Below are 13,747 nucleotides of genomic sequence, written 5' to 3' on the forward strand. Positions count from 1 at the left end.
GACTTGATTTTAGGAGATAGAGTGAAGATAGATAGTGGTGGTGGTGGAAGCTTGACCGAGTGAGCGGTCCATATTTGAGATATCATGTCAGCTTGCTTTCTCTACCTCTGTTCCACGTGGCAAGTTTTGCACTTGAAACTGACGATAACATTATCTTGTTCCCCCAATGACCTTCCAGGAATTGGTTCGGGGGATGTTGCACCAATATCCTACTTATATTCTTATATTTTCTCAAATCATTGTGGTATTATTTTCCCAACATTAATTAGATTCAAAGGACGAATGGCATAAAATTTGCTAAGGTTAGTTAAGTAGGTTTCTGCACGACAATTCTGTTTAACTTCTGATACATACCCCATTTGACAATGGAATTTGAAGATTATCCAAAATCTACAGGCTTGTATGAATCCAAACATCTTGAAGAATTTCACTTAGAGGAAAACTTCCATGCAGAGGGTCTGCACAAGCATGTCACATTTCAAGCTTTAGGGCAGTGACTTGACTGGCTTGTTTCATGCAAAGTTATGATTTTTTTTTTCCCGTTTCATATTAAAGCTTGAAACGTGGAGGGTATGCAGGTATAAGTGCAGACCCTCCTGTGGGGAAGTTTTGCTCATTATCTAATTTGCAAGAAAAACAACTAAAGGCTTTGAAGAGTACATTGAATCATCCTAGGTAAGAAAGTAGATGGAAAATTGGGCAAAATGACCTATTAGAACTTCTATTTTGGTTTTTTAACCTATTTTTTGAAAACAAGTTTTTTTACCCCCTTATGATGAAAATGATATAAGAATGGTTGTATAATTACTCTTATGTCCCTTATCACAAACCTATCAAATTAATTCACATTCTCCATCTAAAATTAATTTATCCAAAAATTATTCACACAAAAAATTCTCCACTAAATTTGTTGGTTGTATAATTACTCTTATGCTCCTTATTAAATTCTCACTTTCAATTTCAACCACCAACCTACCAAATTAATTCACATTCTCCACCCAAAATTAATTTATCTAAAAACCATTAACAAACAATTTTTCTCACCAAAAACTCTCCACCAAATTTGATTTCTTTACAACCCCACAAAAAGTTCTCTTCATCAAATTGTTTCTAGAACAAAATTCGTCAAGTCCAAAACTTGTATTTCACGAAGCTGTAATTTTGCACAGTCCGTCATAATTTTCTATGTATTCTCAATAGTCACTAATTACTGGAAAAATTGACAATGCCCTGCATTTTATATTATTTATAAATTTTTGGAGTTTGATTTATGCTTGCTTTGTTAATTTTTTTTTTAATAATGCCCTGCATTTTATATTTATTTATAAATTTATTAAAAAAAACATTAAAAAATATGAATTTTTTTAATACCCCCGGGTATTCAACGAGTAGGAAGCAAATGAGTTCAAATTACCCGGTCGGGCTTCACCGAGAGCAAAATAAATGTTGGAATAAGTTTGATTCCCGATCGTGCTTCACCAGGTATGACATAAAATGATTGACCCCTCACCGAGTTACCCGACTGGGCTTCATCGGGTCTTCCTCGGGTCTGGGCCCGATAGAGTCGATCCTAACCCAGCTGGGCACACACAAAAAAACATGGGTCCACCACCGGGCCAAAAAATAAAATCATGTTTGTTTTTTTTAGTCTTTTTTTATTTAACGTATTATTTTAATACATTTTTTATATAAAATGTAGGAAAATGTCTCGTGTTTGGATTTGTTTCGATGGCGTTTGGAATGAAAGAGAAAAGGATTACGATGGAGGAGAGTTGCGGGGGTTTGATATTGAGTTGGGCATGACCTATAATGAATTCCTAACTGAAATTTATAGGATAAGTGGTATAATATCAGATGAGTATAATCTTGTTATAAGATGTATACTTCAATTGAGATCCAAAATCCCTGCATTTGTAATTCAGAATGATGAAGATCTATACACATTCCTTACATGGAAGAGGTCTCAGTAATACCTCTTTACGTATCTACGCTTCCAAAGTGTTCAACAAACCAAGGATTTCATCCAAAAAATTTATATGTCTGACAAACTGAATAAATCCCTTCAACATTTACGCCAGTACATTGGAAGATGGAGTCGGATAGTCAATTTTTTCCATATATTTTAATCCATCATTTACTTCGTCGCCTAGTAATTTGGTGACTCATAGCTTAGGGGATGATGTAGACCAAAGTCAATATTTCAATGATTGGTCTTGGAGGGAGAAGAATGATGGTGATCAAGGTCAATATTTCAGTAATTGGTCTTGGAGGGAGAATGATGATGGAGAGGAACCCAAGATTACAGCTCATGCAGAAGAACGAACAATCGAAGACTACGGAGGCTCGTCACATGCAACGGGTCGTGACTTGTTACATCCTTCTAGTAGCACAATCACCATGTCAGGTCAGTCTTATTCTTATGAAGATGTGCAAGTTGGTGACATATTTATATCTAAGAAGGATTTAAAGATGCGGTTATCCAGAAGCAAATGGAACACCTGGCCCGGTCCTCTCCCCATACCTGACCCCATGAACCTACCCGATCCCCTCCCCCTACCCGGCTGGGCCGGGACCGGGCCAAATTCCAGTTGCAAAGTGAACTGCTCAGCCTGCCCCCTTTCACTTACCCGGTCCCCTCCCCCTACCCGGTCCAATACCCGCCGGACCGGGACCGGGCCAAAATCTCTTCCCCATTCTTCTCGGCCTGGTCACATACCTGGTTAAATTCGTTTAAAGGCCGTTCGGGCGCCACCTACACCTACCCATTTTGTCCCCTTCTGAACATGATGTTTTTAGGGGGAAAAAATAACATTCAATACATATCTAACATAGATTTCAAATATTCACGCAAGAACACCTAACATAACTAACACATTGGGTGAAAAAATATGAAAATCCATACCTTAGTTGAAAAATACCAAATGATCTTCAATGAAAAGGAGAATGGCAAGAAAATCTAGAATGGAAAGAGTGAAATGGAGTGAGATTGAGGAAATGGTAGGGGTGACCAAAATTGGAAAGGAAAATAGTGAGGGTTTGGAAGGTTTGAGTAACTTTTGAAATGTGAATGGTATTAGGGTATTTTTAATTAATTTTCAAAATTGTGAGGGTCAAAAAAATAAACTTTTTAAAAAGTGTCCAAAACTCAAAAAGAGTCTAAAACATCTTCTCCAACAAGAGTCTCTGCATGGAATGCACCCTCAACTTGCTCCTTATTACGCATTGTACCTCTTTGTTCATGGTCTTGTAATTATTAATTAATTCAGCTATTAGTGAGAGTTGTTAGGTCAGAAGACCCCTCTATGGTTGAGATCTTTGACTCAAATTTATTAGTGACACTGACCATTATTTTTTCCACAACCCTTTGACCTAAGAAATTTTCACCAGTTAATCTTATTTGGTTTACAATGGTCATCACTTTGATTGTGCAATCCCTCACAGAATCTAAATCCTTCATTTTTAGCATCTCAAACTCTCTCTTGAGAGTCAATAGTTTGACAATTTTCACCTTTGCACTTTCTTCAAATTCTTCGTGCAATTTATCCTAAGCTTCTTTTGTCATTATACAATTAAAAAATCCAAGAAAATATAGGATTAGATAAAGTGACATGAATCACAATAAAGCTTTGGGCTTTTTTTTATTTCTCCTCCTCATATAGTTTGATCTGATTTAATTTTGGATATGATTGCATTTTAACAACCCAAAACTGGTAGTTTCCACCATTAAAATGTAGAGGGGGAAACAACAAAATTGGAAGTCATTTTTCAAATACAAAAAACTTTTTTTACTCACAAACAAAATCACGAGCCTTTAAATCTAAGGCTCTGATACCATTACTGAAAAACATTCAAAATTGCTCTGATACCACTATTGGAAAAAAAAAATGTAAAATTAGCTCTGATACTACTGTTGAAAAATCAGAGTAGTTATGATGCTATTGTTGAGAAAATGGAATTGATGGAAAAATAAATGTTGCGGAAGCAAATCAATATCTCAATGTTTGTTAAACAAACAAAAGAAAAAAAATGAGAATGAGAATGAAATTTAAACTTCTTATTGAAGTAGGAAAAAATTGGCGATACACAAAATGATGTGATGCTTAAAATGTGGTACATAAAATTGTGATACTCAAAATGTGGTACACAAATATTGTGATACTCTCAATACACAGTAGTTCACCCTTGTATAGGATAAGGATGAACTTTATCGATACTACTAACTTACAATTTAAAACAATATTAAAAATAGAAACTCACAAAACATGAAGAGAATTTAAAAATAACAAACAACGTAAATCTTCGGTCTAACATTAGACATCAAATTGAAAATTAAATAAAATAATAAATTTAAGAAACTTAAATATTGAAATTTAATGAAGAAAAACCTCGAATCTTAACAGTAACAAACAAAAAAGAACTAAAAGTAAATGAAAATGAAAATTGCAAATAAGTGTAAACTAAAATATTTGAACTCAACATTGTATATATTTATCCACTGGAATTTTAGTATAAGTGGGAGTTTTGTTGGGTTTCATGTTCTAAAACTCGCAGTTTGTAAAGTTGAACATTTTATATTATCAATAAAGATGTTATTCAACATTGCTTCAATAAAGTTGTTATTGAATTTGTAAATTGCACCTGTAAAGACTAAATCCAATAAACTAAGATCTATGACTATTATATGAATACTTGAACTTTATGTGGAGACATAAAAGTGGATCAACGAGTAAATAATCAAAATGATCTATAGTACACAAATAAGGTTGGGTGCCTTATTCTGGTAACACTATCGGATGCGGCCTACTCTATAGTTGTTACAATTTGTTGTAAGGTGCTACAAACGAAGTGATCCTGATTCGTTCATGTATTGACATGAGGAGTGGGGGCCTCCTGCGCAATGAGTTTGTGTAAGATCAAACCAAGAAATAATTCACTCTTACTTTATAACGTTATTTACTGTTTAAGACTAACTATTTCGCTTAGATAACCTAGGTAATTTGACCTTAATCTTGAGCTAACTATGAACTCCTGTTTATTTGAGATTATCCTTAGATTTTCAAAGGTGAGGGTTGACTCAATAACGTGGTTCAATAAGCCTCCCATTTCAGGGGTAAGACTGGATAGATAGATGGGGACATAAGGTGCAAGATGGAATTTATGCCTACTCGATTTAGGGATAGGAGGAAGGTTGTTCTCTTAAGCATTGAATCCAGGTCTTGAACAAGGGACCCCACCCTCTCATTAGCCCGAGAGGGATTTGGTTTAGTGATTGGATCACAAACCAGGGCTAAGCGGAGCGAAAAGGATTTTCCATGAGATGGGACTACTCTTCTCAAAATCTCAAAAGGTACTGAGTTGGAATCCCATTCTAACTAAGGATTCTTGTGGTTTCGAAGAATCTAGCTATAGGAGAACCAGGAACGGAGAGCTTTCCCCCCTTTTCCGTCCGCCTCTTTGGTCTTAAGAATGTTGGTTTTAAGAATGAGTGATTGCCCTTCTCCGACCTTTACTGCCCAACCGGAGAGTGGACAACTAATGCGCTAACTATGGATATGATGCCGGAAATAGACCGATTTTATATCACACTTTAATTCGAATTAGCAAAAGCAATGTCTCATTGCATAATATGGATTCCAAACATTCATGATCTCGATGTGAATGAGTCGAATTACTTATCCCTTAGTCTATTAGTGAACTATCTCTCTAGGGATTGTGAAAGATGTTCTACTAGAAATATTCTTATTATTGCTTCGACCCATATTCCCTAAAAATTGGATTTCGCTCTAATAGCTCCGAATAAATTAAATACATGCATTAAAATATGAAGGCTTTTTATTCCACAACAATGAAAACATTTTCTCACTCTTTCAGTCTCCATAGTGGCTGAAGAAGAAGGATAAAATTCCTCAAATTTGGCTGATTAAGGGAGATTGAAGCGGCTGAAAACTAGTTTCTGCAGAAACATTTTTTTCCTCTCTTCAAACCCACACCAATTCCTTCACAAAATTCAGTTCAATTTAGAGCTCCACCACTCAAATTCAAGGCTAAGAATAGTAGAGAAGATTTTTTTATGGTCCACGACTTCAATTGGAGAAGATTGTAGCTCAAATTCGTGTTTGAAGACAATCTTAAAGGTATGTGTTGAAACCTTCCTAATACCCTATGAACATGCTTATTTTGACAAATCGGAGTTTATAAAGAGTTAATGTATGCCCCCTTATTCTTTCTAACCATCTGATCACCACAAAAATGATTAATCAAATTCAACGATTTTCGATTTGCTGTCGAAAAAAACCAAGTTAGGATAATCCTTTTTCAATTCTGCTGTTGAGGGTGCTCAAGTTTGATGAAAAGAAACCATGTGTTTAGTTAAAATTGAATTAAAAAAAATCGTCACAGCCAAAATTTGGTATTTTCTGAAAGGGGATAGCATTGGCCCTTTTGTGTCGGTTTTAAAGGGATACCATTGACACTTTCAAAATGGGTCACTTCTCGTTTTTTGGGTAGATTGGTCAGAGATTGTTCCACACATAAGATCCCAAATTTCTAAACCCACAATCCCTAAAGAAAAAATTGTAGCACCTAAAAAGAAAACAAGAGAACGCACAAAGCCTTAGTTGAAACAACGCTACGAAAAAACTGAGTCAGGCTCAACGTTTTTCAATTCAGCTCTGGAGAGTGCTCAAGTTTGATGAATAGAAAACATGTTTTGGTTACAAGTAGAATTTAAAATCTTTTTGCGACGGCCAATTTTAAAGGGATATCATTTGCACGTTCAAAAGAAATTACCTCTGGTTTTAAATTTTGGATAAATGGGCCAGACAATTTTCGACGCATGAGACCCAAAAAAATTTAATCCCTAAATAAATAAATTTTAAAAAATTGCACCTAAAAAGAAACAAGAGAATCCACAAAAACTACTTCAAATGACGCTCTAAAAATAACCGTGTTCTAGTTAAAAGTTGAATTTTCCAAAAAAAAAAAAAAATCACCATGGTCTAAATTTGGTTTTTTTTTTTTTTTTTTTGAGTAGGGTAGCATAGGCCCTTTTGCACCGATTTTAAAGGACTACCATGGTATTTTCAAAAGATGTCGCTTCTCGTTTTAATTTTTGGGTAAATTGATTAGATATGGTTCCACACATAAGATCTTAAATTAAAAAAAATGTCATCATTAGCACTTTCAAAAGATGTCGTCTCTAATTTTAAATTTTAGATAAATTGATAAGAGATTGTTCCACGGACATTAGATTTTTAAACCCACAATCCCTAAATAATAAAATAAAATTGTTGCACCAAAAAAGAAATAAGAGAACCCACAATGGCCAGTTGCTCAAGTTTGATGAATAGAAATCATGTTTTAGTTAAAATGGATTTGTAAATAAAATAATAATAATAATAAAAATGTCTACATGGCAAGAATTTGGTATTTTTTTGGAAGGGGGTAGCACAGGCCCTTTTTCGGGATATCATTAGCACTCCCAAATAGGATTTTTTTAAAAAAAATAATAATAATTTTTTTTAATAAATAATGACAAAAATAGGGTTGAGGGAAAGTATTCCCAAAAATAGGTGTTTAAATCATGTACCGGGTACACGTTATACCTTAATCGTGTACCGGGTACACGATAAGCCCTAAATCATGTACAAGGTAAACGAGTACCTGGCCACCTGGTGTCACAATCGCTCTTTCGGAAGCTTCTCTTAGCGATTGTGCGGCACTTGTTCCCGCTCACGAACAAGCCAGCCAACTCGATTACGGACTGCCGATGGCACACCGAGTGCCTCTTGCAACCTCCACCCCCGTTTTAGGGAAAACGGTTTTAGAAAACGGGTTTGGAGAAAAGGTTTTCGTAAGAAGATTTGTGAGTGTGAATAAAGAAAGAAAGATTGTAGTAGACTAGAAAGCAATAAGCAACAACAACGGCTTTATAGAGTACTACTCCGGGTATGAGGAAATGATGGTTAGTCTTATCCCCATATAGTGCATTCTGAACAAAAAGCCAACTGGCGCCCTTGCATATGCAAAAGGGCGAGTGGTCACTTACAATGAAAATGTAAAGAAAGCAAGCTAACTACACTAATACAATACAGGATGTGAAAGTAAGCTAGAAAGGGGTTGGATTGGGCATGCGGCCATGGGCAACAGGCCCTGGACAAGCATGACCGTTACATTCTCCCCCACTTAATTGGTTGACGTCCCCGTCAACCGACCTTGTTCAAAACCTGCAATGGCTGGAGCTGCATTCTTCAAGTCTTCGGCCCGCTCCCAACTGATCTCTTCGTCGGGGAGATCCTTCCATTTCACTAAGAACTCTGTCAGTTCACGTCTGGGTCTTCCAATACGGCGCGTACGTTTATCCAGGATTTGTGCAACTTCTTTCTCAGCAGAACTCTTCATCGTGACCGGTGGGCGCCTTAGCATGTTTCGCTGTTCGTCCTCGGGATCGGAATGATAGGGCTTCAGGATACTCACATGGATGACAGGATGAATCTTCATCCATGAGGGTAACTGAACCCTGTATGAGGTTCTCCCGACCTTCTCAATTACCTCCACTGGACCTTCATATTTCCTTACTAGCCGTTGGTCTCTCTGGCCTCGGAAACGAAACTGTTCCGGTCGTAGCTTGATCAGGACCTTGTCCCCAGCTTGAAACTCAAGGGCCCTCCGCTTCTTATCAGCCCACTTCTTCATCCTCTTCGATGCTCTTTCTAGGTAGGCGCGAGCGATCTCAGAGGTTTCGCTCCACTCTTTAGTGAAGTTATGTGCCTGAGGACTTTTGCCTGCATAAGGGTGGTCCACCAAGTGTGGCATGAGTGGCTGTCTGCCGCACACGACTTCGAAGGGTGTTTTTCCGGTCGCGGAACTCTGCTGGCTATTGAAGCTGAACTGAGCCACATCTAACAACTGGACCCAGTTCTTCTGCCTAGCGTCGATAAAGTGACGCAGATATTCCTCGAGCATACTGTTGAAGCGTTCCGTCTGTCCATCGGTTTGGGGATGATAGCTAGAGGAGATATTCAGTGATGATCCCAATATTCTGAACAATTCTGTCCAGAATGTCCCAGTGAATCTTCCGTCCCGATCGCTAACAATGCTCATGGGGACACCCCATAATTTCACGATGTGTTTGAAGAACAACTGAGCAGTCATCACGGCTGTGCACATTTTCGGCGTTGGGACGAACGTGGCATATTTCGAGAACCGGTCGATGATAACAAGGACCGATTCAAACTCTCCCACCTTGGGCAAATGGGTGATGAAGTCGAGAGACACACTCTCCCACGGTCTAGAGGGCACAGGTAGGGGTTCCAGCAGACCCGCTAATTTCGCCCTTTCAACCTTATCTTGTTGGCAGACAAGGCAAGTCTTGGTAAATTGCATGACATCGTCTCGAAGACTTGGCCAATAGTAGCCTTGCTTCAGAAGGGCATAAGTCCTCTGCCAACCATTATGTCCTGCCCACGGTGTGTCGTGACACTCCTTCATCAGTGACCTTCGTAACTCCCCGGATCTGGGGATGTAGAGGCGATTGCCTTTGGTGTATAGTAGATCATCTTCCACCCAAAACTGGCGTGTCTTCCCCTCCCTGGCCAACTGTAAGATGGCCTGCGCTGCTGTATCATTTGTCAAGTGAGTTTTGACAGTTTCTCGTACTGTTGCACTCAACGTACTTGCTTGTAGGCGGGCGAACATGCACAGGGCCGCATGTTCGCTCTTTCGGCTAAGAGCGTCAGCCGCTTGGTTGCTCTTCCCCGGTCTATGTTCGAATTGGAAGTCGAACTCCGCTAGACATTCCTGCCACCGTGCCTGTTTGGACGACAACTTCGGTTGGTTGAAGAAGTGACAAATGGAGTTATTGTCGGTCTTGACCACGAACTTGGCCCCCAAGAGATACTGTCTCCAGGCCCTCAAGCAGTGAACTACCGCTAACATCTCTTTCTCGGAGGCGGCATACCTCCGTTCTGCATCATTTAGTTTTCTACTCTCATACGCGATGGGGTGTCCGTCTTGGAGGAGAACACCGCCCAACGCGAAGTCAGAAGCATCACTTTCTTCAAGCCCTCAAAGGCGGCTTGACATTCAGGAGTCCAGCTCCATTGGCTATCCTTCTTCAACAGTTCGGTTAACGGCCCTGTTCTTCTCGAGAATCCTTCTACGAACCGCCTATAGTAGTTGGCTAGTCCGAGGAAGGATCGTAGTTCGGTCACGGATGATGGTACCCTCCAGTCTCTAATTGCGGCCACCTTGCCCTCTTCCATACCAATCCGACCACACTCAATCACGTGGCCGAGGAAATTTATGCGCTCTTGGGCAAAGGAGCACTTCTCTCTCTTTACATACAACTGATTTCTCCTCAGCTTTTCAAAGACTAGTTGGAGGTGACGCCGATGGTCCTCCAACGAGGCACTATAGACCACAATGTCATCAAGATATACTACGACGAATTTGTCGAGGTATTCGTGAAACACTTGGTTCATTAGGGTACAGAACGTTGCTGGAGCATTGGTGAGGCCAAAGGGCATCACGAGGAATTCGAAGGCTCCATATCTCGTGACACAGGTCGTCTTGGGTTCGTCTCCTTCAGCAATTCGAACCTGATAATATCCAGACCGTAGGTCCAGCTTCGAGAAATACTTAGCACCGTGAAGCTGATCAAATAAGTCAGTGATGATAGGAAGGGGATATTTGTTGCGGACTGTGAGCTTATTCAAGGCCCGATAGTCGATGCACAACCGGAGGCTCCCATCCTTCTTCTTCTGGAACAGTACTGGGGCTCCATAAGGAGCCTTTGCCGGTCTAATAAATCCTGCTTCTAACAACTCGTCTAACTGTTTCCGAAGCTCAGCCAATTCTGGCGGGGCCATCCGATATGCATTCTTGGCAGGCGGCTTTGCCCCTGGCAACAACTCAATCTCATGGTCAATCCCCCTTCGTGGGGGTAAGGACTTGGGCAGGCTTTTCGGCATGACGTCCCGATACTCTTCCAAGACAAATAGAACGTCTTGGGGGATCTCCTCTTCAGTGGACTCAACTGATTCTATCGGGATGGCCATGAACGTGGGTTCGTCGTGGGCCAGGCCCCTCTTCAATTGGAGGGCTGAGATCATTCTCACCCCATTTGGCTGCTTGATACTGGCTTGGACTACGGTCGGTGTAGATTCGGTAATGACTAAGCATTTGGCAAGGGGCATTGGTATGACTTTATGTTCAAGCAGAAATTCCATTCCCAGTACCACGTCGAAATCATCCATCTTGACAATTACGAAGTCAACGAAGCCCTTCCAATCTCCTAACTTCACTGGAGTTCTCTTCGTTATCCCCGTAATTGGTAGGGCTGCGGAATTCACAGCTTTCATCTTCCCTGCATCTCTTTCCCAATTCAAGTTCAGGCGGCGAGCTTCCCTTTCAGCCATGAAGTTATGGGTAGCCCCAGAGTCAACCATCGTGGTCTTGGCCGATCTTTGGTTGACCCAAGCGTCCACATACATGAGACCTTTCTCTAGTGGCTCCGTCGCCTTTCCCATATTCTTCTGAAGTGCAGATAGGAATTTCAATGCCCCCATCCTGGGATTCTCAATTTCTGCCACTGGCTCGTTTACCGTCTCCTCCAGTTCAGCCTTGTCTTCGGAGGTAGAGGCCAATGTGGCTTGAAAAGCATTGAACGCAGTTCGATTTGGACATTCGCCCGCCCTGTGTGGCCCTCTACATATGAAACAAGATAGGGGGCGATTGTAATTGTTATGCTGTTGTGGCGGCCCCCGCCAGTTGTTTCCTGATCTCGGTTGGGATGATTTACGGTCCCCCCCTGTGTTCTTGTCTCCTCCCCCAGGTCGGGGAGGACTAGAACGGCTGTTTCTGTTTCCCCCATTGGAGAAAGTTGATTGTTTCCTCACATCTTGCGAGTCAGTGCTAAGGTCGTACAGCCGTTCAGCTGCCGCGTAGGCAGAGGGGAGATCCTGTACTCTCTGTTCATATAGTTTTGATTTTGCCCACGGTTTCAGCCCTTCCACAAAGCAAAAGACCTTGTCTTTTTCAGACATATCTCGTATGTCTAACATAAGTCCTGCAAACTGTTTTACATAGTCCCTGATGTTACCTGTTTGCTTTAGCTCTCGAAGTTTTCGTCGAGCCAAGATCTCGACATTTTCAGGGAAGAACTGCGAACGAAGTTCTTGTTTCAATCTATCCCAAGTATCAATAGTGCAGCGTCCTTCCTGTATGTCTGTAAATCGTGATCTCCACCACAATTTCGCATCTTCAACTAGATGCATCGTTGCTATTGTGACTTTCGACTCTTCAGTCACTGTGTTCGTCGCCTTGAAGTATTGCTCAAGGTCGAAGATAAAATTTTCCAGGGCTTTCGCTTCTCGCACCCCACAGAAGGGTTTCGGTTCTGGGATTTTTATTCGGCTCACTGCCATTGCTCCCCCAGGTGGGGCTTGGTTCCCTACCGCTCGGATGGTGAGATTCACTCTAGCACTCACATCCGCTATCTCGGCTCTGACGACATCCAGGGCCGATCGAAAGTCTTCAGATAAGTCAGTTACCATCTGAAGTATTGCTTTTTGGGAGCTGTCCAGCTCTTCGACACGCTCCTCTATGTGGGCAACAGAGCCCGAGGAGCTATCGCCTCGTTCAAAGCTGCCGGACCGTACTGTCTTGGTCTCGAGGGTCTCTACCCTCATCATCAATTCTCTGACGGGTAATCCGTCTAGGCGGCCTACCACCGCATCAATTCCATCGGCTTTCTCGGCAACTTCTTGTAGCCGAGTCTCAAGGAAACGAACATTATCTGGGACCTCTCTCAGGTAGAGCATTTTTCTTCCATCTCTACCAATCTGTCCACATGGGACTTGTTCAGGTTCTTCGTCGCCGACATGATCACTGATCTCTCTCTATAAGCCAACCTGGCTCTGATACCAACTGTCACAATCGCTCTTTCGGAAGCTTCTCTTAGCGATTGTGCGGCACTTGTTCCCGCTCACGAACAAGCCAGCCAACTCGATTACGGACTGCCGATGGCACACCGAGTGCCTCTTGCAACCTCCACCCCCGTTTTAGGGAAAACGGTTTTAGAAAACGGGTTTGGAGAAAAGGTTTTCGTAAGAAGATTTGTGAGTGTGAATAAAGAAAGAAAGATTGTAGTAGACTAGAAAGCAATAAGCAACAACAACGGCTTTATAGAGTACTACTCCGGGTATGAGGAAATGATGGTTAGTCTTATCCCCATATAGTGCATTCTGAACAAAAAGCCAACTGGCGCCCTTGCATATGCAAAAGGGCGAGTGGTCACTTACAATGAAAATGTAAAGAAAGCAAGCTAACTACACTAATACAATACAGGATGTGAAAGTAAGCTAGAAAGGGGTTGGATTGGGCATGCGGCCATGGGCAACAGGCCCTGGACAAGCATGACCGTTACACCTGGCACGCGTGGCAGTTATGCAGGTTTGACTGAGGGAATCGTGTACCGGTACACGACTTCCTCGCATTAAAAGCCCCGCCCGCCCCTTCTTCTTCCTCACCGAAACACCCCTTCTTCTTCCTTACCAAGACCGCCACTTCTTCTTCCTCACTGAGACCAACGATTTCTTCCTCTCGCCGATTTTTGCTTTCGATTTCTTCTTCTATTTTGCTTTCTACTTTCCAAAATCTCATTGATTTTCCTCACCGAATCCTCTATTGTAGCGGTCATGTTGCTTGATTTTCATACCTTTTTGGCTGCCGATTTTTGCTCGTTTTT

General features: G+C 41.1%; 1 protein-coding gene across 1 annotated transcript; it reads right to left on the minus strand.

Annotated features, from left to right (window-relative positions):
• Window positions 1–9,974: 9,974 nt before the first annotated feature.
• Window positions 9,975–13,422, minus strand: LOC150035733 (uncharacterized). Its single transcript, XM_090314413.1, is given in 2 exon segments — window positions 9,975–12,823; window positions 12,826–13,422. Coding segments are annotated over 2 exon segments (2,907 nt in total). The 5' UTR covers window positions 12,884–13,422.
• Between the last annotated feature and the right edge of the window lie 325 nt (window positions 13,423–13,747).

This window comes from Benincasa hispida, chromosome 6, assembly GCF_027475165.1.
Source record: "Benincasa hispida cultivar pf3 chromosome 6, pf3_genome.v1.1, whole genome shotgun sequence".
In the NCBI taxonomy this organism is placed as follows: Eukaryota; Viridiplantae; Streptophyta; class Magnoliopsida; order Cucurbitales; family Cucurbitaceae; genus Benincasa; species Benincasa hispida.